Here is a 17,248-nt window from a genome sequence, read left to right as displayed (position 1 = left end):
CTTTAATTGACTTTTGGAAATTGCCACTCAGAGTATTTCCTCATTTCCTGTTGGCTTAATAGGAAACCAGGAAGTCCTTAGTTGAAGTGAAGATTTCCTGAGTTAATCAGGCTAGCTAAGGTTAGAAAAATACAATTATGGATAAAAAAAAATAAATGCTGTAAAAAGCAACAGTGAACTACCAAGCAAGTTTAAACGAGATGGTACAGATTTAAAATCACTTTCAATAAGACAGAAAGATAGCTAGAAAACATTTTGCTTAGTTTTGATGTATTGTTCTGAACAGTTTGTAGGGGAAGTTTTCTTCTTATTTTACTTTTTTTATAGAGCACATCAAGTCAATCAAATTTGTTCTCCAACTGCAAGCCACCTTCATGACTTTTTCATGTGGATAAGAAGCTGATCAATGAGCCCTGGAATAACAATCATTCTAGTCAACTGCACTAAACTGATTAACATACCCTGTGGGAAACTGCTTTTGTTTTTATGTGATTCTGTAAGTTAATTATGGGAGAGCCTGCTACATTGCTATTACAGAACTGAAATTTTGTAAGAAACCATTAAAACTTTGCTGCTTCCCTGCTAGCTGTTAAAGTAACTTTCCCTCACAAAAAGGAAAACAGTGTGACTGATGCCCTAAATACTGTTAAGGACTAGTGGGATTTGACACTACATTTTGTAGGGTCAGTTAACAAGGAAGACAGATTGGTAGCAGGAGATATTTTGGCTTTTAGAAATCACTGTGATAAGTACACTATAAATCCTCCATTCCTTATATTGTGCTGGGCTTCCCAGTGATAACTAGCCATCCTATATCCACTCTTGTGCTGTAAACTGAGGCAATATAATCTGTCTTCTCTGTTGTCTAGGAAGAGTTTAAAGCACTATTACTCAGGAGCTCACTCAGTCCCCAGCTATGCCTTGTACAGGCATCGTTAATAGAGAATGTGTACTAGATACATGGCAAAATGGAATTCATAACCAGTGTAGAAAGGTGTGTATTTGGTGACCTTGAGCAGAGACCAAAATGTTGTTTAGGCAGCATTGTTCAGCTAAATGACTGAAATTGCCTTAGCCTACCCTATTACCTCTGTCTGAACAAGATGATAAATCATAGTTTATCATGGTGAAAGTAAGCCTGGGAAGGCCTTCTATCTTCTGATACCTTCTGTTTCATTGGCTACTCTGTGCCAAACCTAAACTATATGGCAAATAGAAGTTTACCTAAACTAGATTTGTTTGAAACAAGGACTCTGTTTAGGAAGGGCCTCAGTTTCGGTCTGGACAAAATGTCAAATTGTGTTGCAGGAGGAGAGAGGAAAATGAAAGTATATGACCCCAAAGCTTGGTAATGCTTGCTCCTAATAATGTATGACATTTTTATGATGTCTGAATACAATAATGATTTCTGGATAACAGCTAGATATGTGTGTATGTAAGTATTATGTTGTCTGCTATAACTGTACTCAAGGAACTACAGTAATGATTCTGTGGCTCTCCCCCTTCACAGGGAGCATGGACCTATTTCTATGGTCCGCCCTCGAAGGCTACTGGATCCGGTTGGATTCCAGGATGCCATGAGAGGGGTTACAGCTGGCCTGGCTAGCGCTCCTGTTGACGTTCTGGTTGACAGCTGGACCATGGCTGCCACCAGGGCCGTAGACATGATCGTGCCTAAACGCCCTCTCCGTCGCAGAATGCGCCCGGCGCCTTGGTTTAACCAGGAGCTCCGAGCCCTGAAGCGACATAGGAGAAGGCTAGAGCGTAAGTGGAGGAAGGACCTGACGAATTATAATTTGATAGCTGTCAGGGTCGCAACTAACCTTTACCTGTCTAAGGTAAAGGCTGCCAGTCGAGCATACTTCGCTAGCCAGATAAGTGAAGCATCCAACCAGCAGGCGGAGTTATTCCGTATAGTGCGCGACCTATCTGGAACTGGTCCTGGTGATAGGCCTCCCCCTAATTTCTCACCTGACCAGTTTGCAGCCTTTTTAAAATCAAAAGTGGAGGCCATCCGCCGGGACCTCTCTCCTTTTTTGAACACAGTGAGTTGAGCAGAGATGTCCAGCGCTCCGTCTTGCCCGGTAATTTTTGACTCCTTTCAGCCTGTCACGCCTGACTCTGTAGCCAGGGTGCTTGACCACTGTCGAGCCACCACCTCCTCCTTGGACCCTTGCCCGGCGTGGCTAATCAAAGCAGCCAGGCCGATAACAACAGAATGGGCCACTGTAATAATAAATGGGTCTTTCCTTGAGGGCAGAAGGAAACCTGCCTCAAGGAAACACTCATTAGGCCCATAAGAAAGAAACCTAGTTTGGCGGCAGATGAAATTGGCAATTATAGGCCCGTCGCCAATGTTTCTTTCATGAGCAAAGTGGTCAAGAGGGTGGTGGCTGATCAGCTCCAAGCTCACCTGGATGAAACAGATGCCCTGGATCCATTTCAGTCGGGCTTCAGGCCGCGCCATGGTACAGAGACGGCATTGGTCGCCCTGTACGATGACCTGTTGAGGGAGGCCGACAGGGGCAAAGTGTCTCTGCCGGTCCTCCTTGACATCTCAGCGGCCTTTGATACCGTCGACCACGGTATCCTCCTGGGGAGGCTCTCCGAGCTGGGAATCGGTGGCCTGGCACTGGCCTGGCTCCGTTCCTTCTTGGGGGACCGTCCCCAGAGAGTGCAGCTTGGGGAGAATGTGTTGGCCCCATGGAGCCTCAATTGCGGGGTCCCACAGGGGTCGATCATCTCCCCAATGCTGTTTAACATCTATATGAGACCGCTGGGTGGGGTCATCAGGGGGTGTGGGGCTTCGTGTCATCAATATACCGATGACACCCAACTCTACATCTCCTTTTCACCAACTGCAGGTGATGCTGTTCTGTCCCTTCAGCGCTGCCTGGAGGCCGTACTGAAATGGATGCAGGAGAACGGGCTGAGGCTGAACCCGGATAAGACGGAAGTTCTGAGGGTGGGTGCCCCAGCGGTAGGTGGCTTGGGTGACTCTCTCACGTTTGGGGGGATCACCTTGGCCGCGAAGAGTGGGGTTCGTAGCTTGGGCATACACTTGGACCCGACGCTCACCATGGAATCCCAGGTGGCGTCGGTAGTCCGCACTGCCTTCTTCCATCTCTGGCAGATTGCCCGGCTGCGACCCTACCTTGACTCGGGGGCGCTCACCACATTGGTACATGTGCTCGTAATCTCAAGATTAGACCACTGTTCTATGTGGGGCTGCCTTTGAGGCTGATGCGGAAACTTCAGGTGGTGCAGAATGCTGCAGCCAGACTCCTTACTGGAGTGAGAAAACACCATCATATTTCTCCTACGCTGGCTGCATTGCATTGGCTGCCCATCTGTTTCCGCATCAACTTCAAAGTTTTAATGCTTACTTATAAGGCCCTGAACGGTTTAGGACCTCGATACTTGGCGGAACGCCTACTTCCACCAAGGTCTACCTGGATCTCCTGTGCGAGTCAGGAGGTGAGGCTGAGGAGCCTGACGCCGAGAGAGGCCCGGAAGAAGAAGACACGAAACTGGGCCTTCTCGGCGGTGGCTCCTAGCCTTTGGAACAATCTCCCTCCGGGAATTCGCGCGGCCCCTACACTGGGCATCTTCAAAACCCAATTAAAAACATGGTTATTTATTCAGGCCTTCCCTCCAGCCAATTCTTGATTTTCTTCATCTTATTTTCCTATTTTTTAGTTTATTCTAGTTGTTTTGTATTAGCTATGTATCTGTTGTATTTTATTGTTTAATTTTATATCGGAAGCCGCCTAGAGTGGTCCATCGGTCCAGATAGGCGGGGTATTAATCAAATAAATAAATAAATAAATAAATAAATAAATTGATGATGATGATGATGATGATACTGCTACTGCAAAGTTCTTTCTTTAAGAAGGGAGAATTATAATGTGGAATTGTTTCAAGTCTTTGAAACGGCTTGTTGGGAAACAAGGCAAGAATAAATTGTTGTTCTAATTAGGCAGTCTTTAAATTCCTTTACACAGTCACCCTGGAGCAGAGGAAAGGAACTCACAGCTCATATGCCTAATCTTACTCTCCCCCACAGGGAGAGGAGCCCCTGCCATCATCCTATCAGAGGTAATAGAGAATCCCTCGCACTTAAAGGACAATTCCATTTTTCTCTACAGTCTCTGATCGGAGATAGGAGGACTATTTGCCCCACTTGGCCTTTGCAGGAGCTGCCTAAGTTCCAGTTTGTGACTCACTTGGTTCCTGGAAGTGCTGGCAGATTGTTTCCCCATCTCTTACCTTCCATAGGAAAAGCTGCATAACAACTCAGAGAGCTTGAGGAGGGGGAAACTGCCACCTCATTCCATTTCAGACCCCTACTCTTCTTCTGGAGAGAGCAGAACGTGGTTTTGCGGGCATGCTCTGGTACAGCCATTATAACAGGATGCTTTCAAACCATGTATGCATGTTTTTGAGTCTGGGAAACATGGACTGTGTGTTTCAAAGGACTCTACCCACTTTTTACTCTCTATGGCCTCTTTTTTTCTTTGTGTACTCATACCCCAAGCTTTATTTTGTGTTACTTCTGCAACAGTGCTAGGGTGCTGATATACAATCAGGGGAACAGGGGAAGGCATTCAGCTGGGGAGAAGTGAATGTAGAAAGAAGGTTGCCTGACTTCCCAAGCCAGCTTAATGAATTGCAAACAATGGTTGTCTGGGGGCCAGAGTTACATTTACACGAGCCCCAAATAATCCAGTACTAGAGATTGGTGGTCTGTCTGTAGCATTAATACAATTCTAATCAATCACAAATTACTGCTATTTTATGAAACCACAAAATGAAATTCAAATTAGAAAGATAATAACATTTACTGTCCAAAGTGATGTTACTGAATGAACATTCACACTTCTGAGTTTCACCAAACTTCTAGTCTAAAAATGAAGTCCTGTTGATTTTACTTGAGATGTTGCACTTTTAATTTGTTGGCAACTAAGATCAGTGCTGTGCTAGGCTGGAAAATGTTAGATGTTGTTTCTTTTTAAAATTTGTCTCCCATCTTCTCCCCAGAAAATGACATTCAAGGCATCTCATGACAGTAATGTGGGAAATAAATAAATTGGGGAGGGGGAGAACAGATTAAAAGAGCTTTAAAAATGGTCAATAAAATGACCGCTCCAGTTAAAATTCTGCTACATGCTAAAGTCTTCATCAATCCAGATGTAAATATTCCCATGTACCTATAGTACGTTCTTAGAAATATTTTGTCTTTTCCTTTCTCTATGCTGTTTTTCTTCTTCTGGAAATGAGTTGATGTGTCTCCCTCTCTCCCCCTCGTCTTTTTATTCGCTTCTGGCTCCAAAATCCTGTCAGATGCCAAACTACCAAATAGAAAATTGAAACCATGATTGCTTTTTATTTAAGAGGGATTAGAGGATGCTTCCTCAAAACTGTGTTGCTGGCAGCAGAAACAAGCTTGTGCACAATAATTACTAAGTTACAAACCTCAATAAGGACTTCTTGTGAAATCTGTGGGAGCTGTGGCAAGGGATTGGCTCACTCCACTTCAGCAAACAAGAGTGTGTTGGCTTCGTGACATTAAATTTCCTTCCAGCTCTCCTTGAACTCTATGTTGAACTGAACTTGGAATGGTTCCTCTGCTTTCTATCCTGAAGCAATAATCAAAGCACATACTGGCAATACAGAAAAAAAGCTTATGAGTACCTCAGTTTTAAAAACCTAGCCGTAACAACCTTCTCACCCCCATCCCCTGCCAGGCATCCATGGAAAATCACTAACTGTACAAAGGTTAACCTGGTCTGTCCAGTCGAAGCTCATGCCATTTATATTGGCTGAAATCTTGTTGCTGTAAGTCATGCCATGTAAAGCTGATGATGTCATTGGCAGTGGCGATTTTTCAGAAAATAAACGTTTCCAATGTCTGTTCTGAAGTTGCCAGGGCTCCCCTGTAATCCTTTTCATGAAACAGGAAGAGGATGTATTTAATTACTTGAAATTGCTACTGCCTTTAAAGCCAATCCCAGCAGTGTTGAGTTTCAGTAATTAAAGACTTCCCCTTGTCATGTCACTCTCATGGCTTCCTGGTGATGAAACAGATTATCTTGGAGCTTCAGAATAGAAGCCAAGCCAGAAATGTGTAATTTTTAAAAAAAATATATATTTTTGCTGCTTATGTCATCTTCCTTTTGTGGCATGGCAACAGAATGTCAGCCATTGTGATTCTAGCCATTTTTTCTGGGTTTGATTAGGTGTCCTGTTTTCCACGAAGAAGTCTATCTTTCTGGCTGGAAGAAGAGTTCTGTCACATAACGATTTGATGAATAGCTATTTCTGCCTTATCTTCTGTTTTTGCTATCTGTTTTTTTAAAAAAAACAGATTAGTAAATGGGGACATTTTTCAGTGTTCCTCTTCAAAGGATAGATATATCTGGTTTATCCTTTCAGGTCTCTAAAGGTTTCCTACAAAATCTCCTCTTTTTATATAGGATAAACCAGTACAGTGGTGCCTCGCATAATGATGTTAATTGGTTCCATTAAAAACATCATTATGTGAAAACATCGTTAAGCGAAACACCATTTCCCATAGGAATGCATTGAAAACCGGTTAATCCGTTCCAATAGGAGCCTATTCAATACATTTCAATGGTGAAAAAAAATCACCAAAAATTCAAAAAGACTCAGAACGAAGCCAAATTACTTTAACGAAGGTTTTATTAGGTGCACTAACGATTCCAAGCATTTTAAACATTTTTTAAACATTTTAGAATATTTTTAAAATAGCAAAAACAGGGCTGTCAAAAAAAAGTTAAGCGAAACAGGGGACCTAAAACTGTCATCGTTAAGTGAAGCAAGGTCCCAAATATCGTTATGCGAAAATCCCCCATAGGAAACATTGTTAGGTGAGGCGGCAAAATTTCCAGCAAAAGCCATCATGCAAATTCATCGTTGAGCGAGGCACTCGTTAAGAGAGGCACCACTGTAATTATTCTCCAGGCCAATGTGGATGTCCCATTCCTATGGCAGTAGAGCTAGCACGTGGCCTGCAGCACTTAGCAGTCTGTCGTGCTGTGGTTAGAGTCCCACTAAAAGCATCCAGAGCAGTCCATGTATTTGTTTCATTTCTCCCTTAGCCTCTTTTTCTAAGACTAAAACTGCTCAGCTGACTTTAACCATTTAAAACCAAGAAGTGGTGATGTTTTTGGGAGGTAGCACTCAACTATGTATCTTTTTCCTACAACCATAATTAAAGGATTTAGAATAGTTATATCTGCCCTAACTAGTGGTGTATTTGCTGTCTCATCCTTACTTTGAATTGCAGCATTGAAAAGAATGTCAAAAGCTGTCACATTGGAGATAAAGTATTTTTGAAGATTTTGATTCCCCTCCACCACTTGTCACTTTGCGACAATTTCAGAGGAAACAATTGCCAAATGAATATAAGGCACAGTATTAAAGCAACTATGTGCTGGTTTATTCTTTCTACCATAGAAACTATGAATCAGTATTCAAAGGGAGCCCTCGAAAGGATTCTTGGTTTTATTTCCTCTTTCAATTCTCTGAGCCTCTTGAGAGTCTGCTAGAGCAGCTGTACAATATTCTCTATACTATACCTCTGTGACTAGGATATTTCTCAGAAGTCAAACGATCATGGTTTTAATGTCCCTTTCTACCCTAGTCTACAGCGACCCAAGGAGTCAAGAGTCAATCTGGGCTTAGAGGAGACAATGGGTGAATTCTTTCTGGCTTTCAAGTACAGTGGATGGGCCCACTTTATTTCTCAGAGTCTTGTCACACAACTACACTCTTTACGTTTTACACTGTGGCAACAGTTCCCCACAAAATTAAGCTTGCTTAAGCTTTGTAATTTTCAGGAATTAAATACATTCTGCTTTGTCAAGGATTGTGTGTCTTACTTGCTGAGCCCTCTCCACAGGATTCTATGCTTATGCCAAACCGATGGCCACCTTCCAGCTGGAAGTGGTTACAGAGTGTTAGCTACCACAGGTCTCATTTTTCTGCAAGTTGACCAAGTGCTTCCTAAATAGTAATCTACAGTCATGAATTTCCTCTTTTGTGCTGTGGGTGACCAGCTTAGAGCAGATGAGGTTTTCCTCCTGTTCTAGTGAAGGCAGAGGTGATGTTGCATTTTGCAGCATCAGTTGTGCTGGATGCCAGGGCTGTGAATCTGCCAAATCATTTCCAGTATCACAGAAGCAAAAAAACAAAACAAAACAAAAAAATGACACTCACCCTCAGTGTTCAGAATAAGAAACATTAATTTAAATTTTATTCTTAATTTAGCTCAGTAATTGACTGGTTGTTGAACAGTTGGTTGTGTTTATTGGGGAGCTAAATGGATGTTTGCCATTGAAAAAGAAATCACAGTTTAAAAAATGCTATATCTAGGAGCTAAAATGTAAACATTCTGACTTAGTTTGCTTAAAATGTTGTCCATATAAGTTTGAAGCAGAGGGATGCTTGGCGTGAGCAGAAATTTTTACTATATATTCGTTTAACAAAACCAGCCTCTTGTTCATATGTGTGTCCGTGCTTAGCAGCAGTTTAGTAACTGGGGCAAACTTTGTGACTGTGGGGAGGATAAATAACTTTTGTTTATTAACATTGTAATAAAGCCCAAAGGTATGCCTGAGAAATGTCAGACTAACAGGGAGACTGCACGCAGCTCTTTGTATTCATCCTTGTGGTGTCCACCCTCGTGTCCCTTTTGCTTGATCTTCAAGCCTCAGAGCACATGAAGGCAAACAAACCCCATCTGCTTCTTACTCTTACTCACTCAATCTCACTTAATCTCCCCTCTCTGACTCTCTGACCACGCCTCTTATAGCATCTCTCTTGACTCCGCCTCTCAGCAACATGAATATTCATAAACCATTACATAATACAACAAGCACCATAGATCCAATAAAAGGAGGACACTACAATCCTTGTGTACAGAAACACATGTACATTTGGGAGAATGTTGACAAGTGCATTTATTTATTTATTTATTTGGGAGAATGTTGACAAGTGCATTTATTTATTTATTTATTTATTTATTTATTTATTTATTTATTTATTTATTTATTTATTTATTTATTTATTTATTTATTTATTGGATTTATATGCCGCCTATCTAGACATGGTCTACTCTGGGCGGCTCACAACATACAAATAGAAAACAATTTAAAATATACACAATTTACATAGATAAAAACAGAAAAATATATAATCAAAGAACTTACAATTTTAACAATCAGTTTAAAGCAAAGCAAAGAGTCCCAAGATGGCATGAGTTAAAAAGGAAAGAAATAAGAAATAAGCATCACTTAATTGACTGGAGGGAAAGGCTGCTTGAATAGCCAAGTCTTCAGTTGGCTTTTGAAGACGCCTAACGAGGGTGCCAGCCGAATTTCAGTAGGGAGGGTGTTGCACAGCCGAGGGGCCACCGCCGAGAAGGCCCGGCTTCTCGTTTTTTTCCTTCCGGGCCTCCCTCAGCGTCAGACCCCTCAGCCGTCCCTGCTGGCTATGTCAGGTGATTCGGGTAGATCTGGGTGGGAGAAGACGATCTGCCAGATATTGAGGTCCCAAACCGTTTAGGGCTTTATATGTAATCATTAACACTTTAAAGTCAACGCAGAAACGGACAGGCAACCAGTGCAGAGCAGCCAGAGTGGGGGAGATATGTTGGTGTTTTCTCACCCCACTAAGAAGCCTGGCTGCCACATTCTGGACCATCTGAAGTTTCCGCGTCAGCCTCAAAGGTAGCCCCACGTAGAGTGCGTTACAATGGTCTAATCTCCAGATTACGAGCGCGTGGACAAGAGTAGCGAGAGCCCCCCCATCAAGATAGGGTCACAGCTGGGCAATCCGCCATAGATGAAAATAGACAGAGCAGACCACAGACGCCACCTGGGTTTCCATGGTAAGCGCTGGGTCCAGATGTACCCCCAAGCTGCGGACCTCACTCTTTGCCGCAACGGTTGTCCCCCCAAAAGAAAGGGAGTTACCTATAGCGCTGATGGAAGGACCGCCCACCCTCAAGACCTCTGTCTTGTCTGGGTTCAGCTTCAACCCATTCGACTGCATCCATTCCAAAACAGTCTCCAGGCAGCACTGATGGGACAGGACAGCATCCACTGAGGTAGATGAAAAGGAGATGTAGAGCTGTGTGTCATTAGCATACTGGTGACACAATGCCCCACACCCCCTGATGACCCTGCCCAGTGGCCTCATGTAGATGTTGAACAGCATTGGACAGATGATTGACCCCTGTGGAACCCCACAATTGAGACTCCACGGGGCCGAGACATTCTCCCCAAGCTGTACTCTCTGGGGGCGGTCCTCCAGGAAGGAGCGGAGCCAGGCAAGCGCCAGGCCACCGACTCCCAACTCAGAGAGCCTCCCCAGAATGATACTGTGGTTGACTGTATCAAAGGCCGCCGAAATGTCGAGGAGGACCAACAAGGACATATTGCCCCCATCGGCCTCCCTCAACAGGTCACCCTTCAGTGCGACCAGTGCTGTCTCTGTACCATAGCGCGGCCTGAAGCCCGACTGGAATGGGTCCAGGGCATTGGTTTTGTCCAAGAGCGCCTGGAGCTGATCTGCCACCACCCTCTCAACCACTTTGCTAAGGAAAGAAACATTGGCGACGGGCCTATAATTGCCAATATCGTCCGTCGCCAAATTTGGTTTCTTCCTAATGGGCCTAATGAGTGTCTCCTTGAGGGCAAGGGGTACCTTGCCCTCCTGAAGAGACCCATTAATTATTGCAGTGGCCCATTCAATTGTTACAGGCCTGGCTGCTTTGATTAGCCAGGCCAGGCAAGGGTCGAAAGAAGAGGTGGTGGCCCAACAGCGATCAAGCGCCTTGCCAACCAAATCTGGTGTTACAGGCTGAAAGGAGTCAAGAATTGCCGGGCAAGGCAGAGCGCTGGACATCTCTGCTCGATCCATTGTATTTAAAAATGGAGAAAGATTTGGGTTAGGGTTAGGGTTGTCAATGAAGCAGAAGTAGATGTTTTTCTGGAATTCCCTGGCTTTCTCCATAATCCAGCACATGTTAGCAATTTCGTCTCTAGTTCCTCTGCCACTTCGAAATCCAGCTCATACTTCTGGGAGTTCTCGGTCCACATACTGCTAAAGCCTACCTTGTAGGATTTTCAGCATAACCTTGCTAGCATGTGATTTAAAAAATGCTGCAAATTGGTGAGGTGAGATGCTAGCGGGAGGCCCTTCGCCCAGACCAATTCCGGATAGATCGTGAACTATACGGAAAAGTTCCGCCTGGTAGCTTCGCTTATCCGGTCAGCGAAGTAAGATCTTCTAGCAGCCTTTACCTTGGCTAGGTAACGGTTAGTTGCGATCCTGACAGCTATCTTATTATAACCCGTCGGTTTCTTTCTCCAAACGCACTCTAGCCGTCTCCTTATTCGCTTCATTGCTCGTAGATCCTCATTATACCAGGGTCCTGGCCGAGCTCTGCTTCTGAGAGGGCGTTTGGGAACGATCGTGTCTATGGCCCTAGTAGCGGCAGAGAACCAGCCATCAACCAGAGCTTTGACAGGAGCGCCAGACAGTTCTGCTGGAATCCCTCTCATGGTATCCTGGAAACCCATTGGATCCAGTAACCTTCGAGGGCGGACCATCAAAATAGATCCATGCTCCCTAAGAGGAGAGAGTGCCATTGCGAGGTTACATTTTATTAGGTGATGGTCTGACCATGACAAGGGGACTGACACGAAGTCAGTCACCATCAGACCATGTTCACTACACTCAGTAGAAAAGACCAGATAAAGCATATGGCCACCCATGAGCATGGGGCCGTTGACATGTTGGGATAAGTTCAAGGAAGCCATGGTTTCCAAGAACTCAAGAGCTGGACCGGATACCTCCGCCTCCGCATGGATGTTGAAGTTACCCAGGACCAGAAGTCTCGGGGACTCCAACAGTGCCGCGGAGACTAATTCCGCCAGCTCCGGTAGGTAGGTGGCTGAGTCACGGGGAGCGCGGTAACCCAGCAAGATCCCAATACAATCCCTGGCCCCAATCCACACATGCAGGGCCTCCAAACCTGGCTTCACGACCAAGGAGCGCTTAGTAACCTCTAGAGATTTTCTATAGACAATGGCAACTTCCCCCCCCCGCGCCCCTCCAATCTGCCCTGGTGCTGGACTGCATAAGCTGGAGGGCAAGAAAGGGTCAGAGGAACCCCTCCTTCCCCACTCATCCAGGTGTCAGTTATGCACGCCAGGTCTGCATCCTCCTCCAGAATAAGATCTTGAATAAGCTGGGATTTGTTGGATACAGACCTGGCGTTCAACAGGAACAGGTTCAGAGTAGAGGGTCAGCTAGGCTGCCTACCTCGATATTGGCAGTTGGTCACAGTGCCAGAACAGTGAACAGCCTTCAAACATCTGTTCACTGTTCTTCTAACATGAGTAGGCACCGTACCAGCGCCATATCTCCCCTTACCCATAATCACTGTGATGTTAGAACCCTCGCTGGGCCTGCAGGCCTTCCTCTCCATATCAGTCAAAAAAGTAAGAAGAAGAGAGAAAGAAAAAACTAAATAGGCAAAATACTCTTAGGTGATACAGCAAAACAATAATAAAAATTAACAAATAATAACTGGGAAAAAACATTAATAGCAATGAAACATTTACAATAGGCATTAATTATAATTATAGCTAAATTAGAAAATTCAATAACATTCAAATTATATAGTTTAAATAAATATAATATTGAAATTTAAAATATGCATTTGTTTCAAATGGATTAAACAAAAAATAGAATCGGGCAAGCTAATGACAACGAACGAAGTAAAACAAAATAAAACAAAAAAGCAACAAAAAATTAAGATAGTGAAAAAGCAGAGAAAAATAAACCCAAGCTTCTCCCCCCATATAATTAGTCCTGTCCCGCAGCACCCTAGCAGCAGGTCTTATTTTCCTCAGTGTAGTTGTTGGGTATGAGTTCAAGTTCATGGGGGCAAGAACCCCTACCGAGACAGTCAGAGGCAGAACTCGATATAGCATTGCAAGGAGGGAGAACAGGAGGAGAGCCACTGAAGACATGATACCTGTGCTGGCTCTCTCGGCGTTATAGGGTCGAAAGGGGAATTCCCCATTCATCCTTTTAGGGTCCACTGCTGTAAACTGGGCTTCTCTGGCCATAAATAATAGCAAAGAGTCACAGTTCCGTCTGGCCCTCCAAGAAGCCCCGAGAGAGAACACAGCCAGCTGGTATCAGATTTCACAGGCTTCAGCCGGTCTCTCAGTCTCTCAGTTTCCTAAGCACAGGCTCACCCAACTCCTTTGAACAGCGTCCACAGCCTCCAGGGGCTCTAGCTCTCGAACCGGCAAGCTCTTCTGGGCCCTTCCATGCTGGGCCACGTCTCCCGAGGCCCCCAGCGCCAGGCCCACCAAGCACGATAGTTTTCCAAGGGCTTAAGCTCTTCCAGCCCCCATGGAATGAAAGGCAAGCTCTCCCAACCCCTGCAGCAACAGCACAAACTCCCAGGACGCCAAACTCTGCTTCGCTGACAAACCAGGGCAAGGTCAGGTCTCTCCCTCCGCCTCCTCCAGCTCTCTCGGCAGCCTCTGAAGCAGTCCCAGCAAGGCAGGAACCAGGAAGAGAAACTCAGGAACAAGGAGAAGAAACTCAGAAAACAGAAAGAAATTATAAACTAAAAAATAAACTAAGTAGCTAAATGAAGTAAACATAAAATAAGTGAAGCGGAAATAAAATGAGTGAAGCAAAAGCAACCAGAAAAGAAAGGAAAAAGGAAAGACTAGACTGAAGTGGTGGAGAGAAAACACTCCGACCAGCTACCGGTCCGCCATCTTGGACCCTCTGAAGGCAAATATATTTTTTACTTTCATCTGCTTGCTAGGTACAAATTCTAGAAAATCCTCCACTCTGGCAAGGAAGGAAGTACAAAGCATGTGATTACATATTCATTGGCTAATGTAAAGAATTCCCTCTCAAGTGAAGTCAGGCTGGCATCATCTTCAATGAGCTTCTGTCAGGCAGTTAAAACTAAATTGCTCCATTGGGCCCTTGGCTATTAAAAAGATTTTAATCAATTTCAAAAAAATTATTTTTCCAGTATTTCTATTCTATTATGTATCACCTCAGGGCTTGCGGTTGGCAGTAATGCAAACATTTATTTATTTCCATATCTAAATAAGTAATAAAGGGAGTAAAAAGGCACGATCAGTTAATGAAGACAAGACAAGTCCAGATCTTCTCCACATTTGGAGCTGCTTAACTGGATGTATCTGTGTGAACACCCTGGCTCATTCATTACTGCATACAGCCATAGTCTTGTGGCCCAGATTTCTACATTTTACCCCAGCTCCTTCCACAAGAATTGCTTTTCAGTTATCAGGCGGAGCATGGGAGCACAAATTTAGACCTGAAATGAGTTGCAGATTTTAAAATTTAACCTTGTGAAGCCCCAAATGAGACATTCCTCTCATGAACGCATGCCTGGGTAGAAACTGCAATTTTCATGTCTAAATTGACAATATCAGATGCAACTGGTGTTATTATTAATGGGCTTATGATATGAAATCATGGTCTTTTTTGTTTGATTGCAGCCACATTGTATGCCTCCTCCATTTTGCTGGGTGTCTTCTTGAACAGCAGCGTACCTATATTCTTTGAACTTTTTGTGGAAACAGTATATCCTGCTCCAGAAGGAATTACCTGCGGTGTGGTCACCTTCCTGAGCAACATGTTCATGGGAGTCCTACTATTTTTTCTTTTTTTCTATCATGAAGGTAAGTAGGATTCAGATGCTTGCTGCATATGTATTTGCTAGAATGATGTATTTCATCTGGAATATTATTTTTTGGCTTCACCAGGAAAAGGAACCGCATGCAGATCTTCCATTAATGCTAACGATGCGTATAAATCTCCACAGCACCCGTAGACGAATAGGCCTCCTAAGGGTTTGCATTGATATGTGTGCCAATCAAAGAATGAAATCCTTATGTGGAGACTTTCCTTCAAAGTCAGTGCAGCAGGATGCCTTTTAGACAAACACACTTGCAAGGTTTTTACAAAGAGCAACCTTATATTGTGACCATTAATAACATTTGTAGCTAAGCAGATGAAAGCAGTGACAAAACTGATCCAGTCTCATGCTTGTGGGTCTACTCTGTAGGCATAAGAAAAAGTATGTCATCCTTGTTGTGAAACTGAAGGGAAGATTTTTCTCTCTGCCCCTCTTCAGACAAGTTTAGGAGGATCTTAATCTATGATGGGATAAAGTGTGGGTTCTGGATCATTTAGTAATTCAGAGTTGGCAAAAACTATTCCATAGGGTTTCAGCCGTAAGTAGGATCCACTATAAAATGTAATAAATACTTCAGTTCAGGATTCCAGGTGGTCAGTGACGGGAATTGGGTAGTGATGTTCAGCATTCATGAGGAGTAAAAATGATAGAAAGGGAAAGGACACTCCCCCCCCTTTTTTTCCTTCCTTCCAGAACTTTCCCCTGTTGTAAGGCAAAGGACCCTGGATTCTGCCTGGCAGTTCACACCTGAGCTTTATTGCTAGATATGAGCCTATCGGAAAAGTGGGAAAACAAAAAGATTTCTCCTCCAGAGCAGAGCAATGTATCCCTTCCCAAACAAAGGTCGTCCACTAAAGCAGGCATTCCTGTTTTTAGTACTTGATACGGAAGTGGAACATCCCTCTGGAGACAGTGAGATGAGTGATTGTAATGCCTTCATATTTAAATATCCTCAAAGTTAGTTGTAATTATTTTATTCATTTAAATTTTTGTGTACAAATTTCCTACTCTCTATTTCATTTGAAAGATTTCTTTATCACTGGTCAATGGAGCTTTTCTGGTGGCTTACCAAAAACAGCCTAAAATATACAGAATATATTGATACCATGTAAAAAGCAACCCACCAGCCTTACAGTAGAGATGAGTGCCAAAGGCATAACAGTATTCCTGGCCAAGTGGCCCTCTCTAAAGGGACGTTCTACTGTCAGAATGCAATTGTTGATGAGTTTGTCCTCTCTCGGATCATCATGACCTGCCTTATCTCAGGTAGGGCACCTGGGTGAGAAACCTGAATGCTTAGGCAGGTTGAAATGAGACATGGTGTCTGTTATACTTAGGTCCTAAGCCGTATGTAATTTTGATTGTAAGTACCATTAAATAGAGTGGAAGCCTGTGAAATACGTTCACTACTGTACAGAGATTTTTCCACCTACCAGTTATATTTAAAAGCTATATTTTCAACTAATGAAAATTCAAATCTAGCCCCATGTATATATAGTGCCAGAGTAAGGGCTTTAGGGCGAATGGCTCTTCATGCAGAGCAGGATGAACACCATCCATCTGAACAAAGGAATTAGCTGATCACAAAATGTCCGTCATGTCAGGATTGAATTTGTTTATTTGCCTTCATTCAGCTGCTTGCTGATTTCAGGAAGTAATTCAGGACTTTAGCCGTCCACTTCGGAGCAAATAATTCAGGTGCTTTATATTGTTAGTACTATTGTCAACATACTGATTATACCTTTCTTGAAATCTACAAAAGTGGTAGATTTCAGCAATAAAACTTAGCAGTTACAATTGGCACAGGTCAGAGCATTAACTTTCTCAATCTGAGCTTCTGCAGATTCTGTACATTGGTCAGAGGAGAACCATCACAAATGGATGCTTGTTAAATGCTGTTCAGATGGAATGTTGTCCCAGCATAGTTCCAGTGTGGCTTGTCATTGTACAAGGACAGACCATCCACTTGAGAAAATGCGGCAGCGACCACTTGCTCAAGAAGGCACTGGGTGCATCTTTGTGCAAGCAGCAAGAATCTTAAATTGCTTTTGCCGCAGGCGACTGCAAAAGTAGTTTGGCCCCTTCAGCCAAACAAAATATCTGCAATTATTATTGTTATTATGATTGTTATGATTGTTGTTGTTGTTGTTGTTATTGTTGTTGTTGTTGTTGTTGTTATTATTATTATTATTATTATTAGTAGTAGTAGTAGTAGTAGTATTTGGTATTGAAATGCATCTGGAAACGAGATTAAAATGAGGTTATTTTGTCTCATCCAAATGCACTTGGACTTGTGGAAGTACCACCTGATTTAACCTTTAGGGGAGAAGATGTTTTTCCCTTGTTGTTGTTGTTTAGTCATGTCTGACTCTTCGTGGCCCCATGGACCAGAACACGCCAGGTCCTCCTGTCTTCCACTGGCTCCCGGAGTTGGGTCAAATTCATGTTGGTAGC

General features: G+C 43.5%; 1 protein-coding gene across 2 annotated transcripts in view; it reads left to right on the top strand.

The window, feature by feature from the left end:
- The window catches only part of SLC49A4 (solute carrier family 49 member 4), a 115,162-nt gene that overhangs the window by 85,660 nt on the left and 12,254 nt on the right, over positions 1-17,248 (top strand). For both annotated transcript variants that reach the window (XM_020805972.3, XM_078376722.1), the window contains exon 8: positions 14,595-14,777. In XM_020805972.3, the coding sequence (XP_020661631.3) occupies positions 14,595-14,777 (183 nt within the window). The remainder of the gene's footprint in view (positions 1-14,594; positions 14,778-17,248) is intronic.

This window comes from Pogona vitticeps, chromosome 1 (genome assembly GCF_051106095.1).
Source record: "Pogona vitticeps strain Pit_001003342236 chromosome 1, PviZW2.1, whole genome shotgun sequence".
NCBI classification, from domain to species: Eukaryota; Metazoa; Chordata; class Lepidosauria; order Squamata; family Agamidae; genus Pogona; species Pogona vitticeps.
This window is presented reverse-complemented; position numbering and strand designations above follow the sequence as displayed.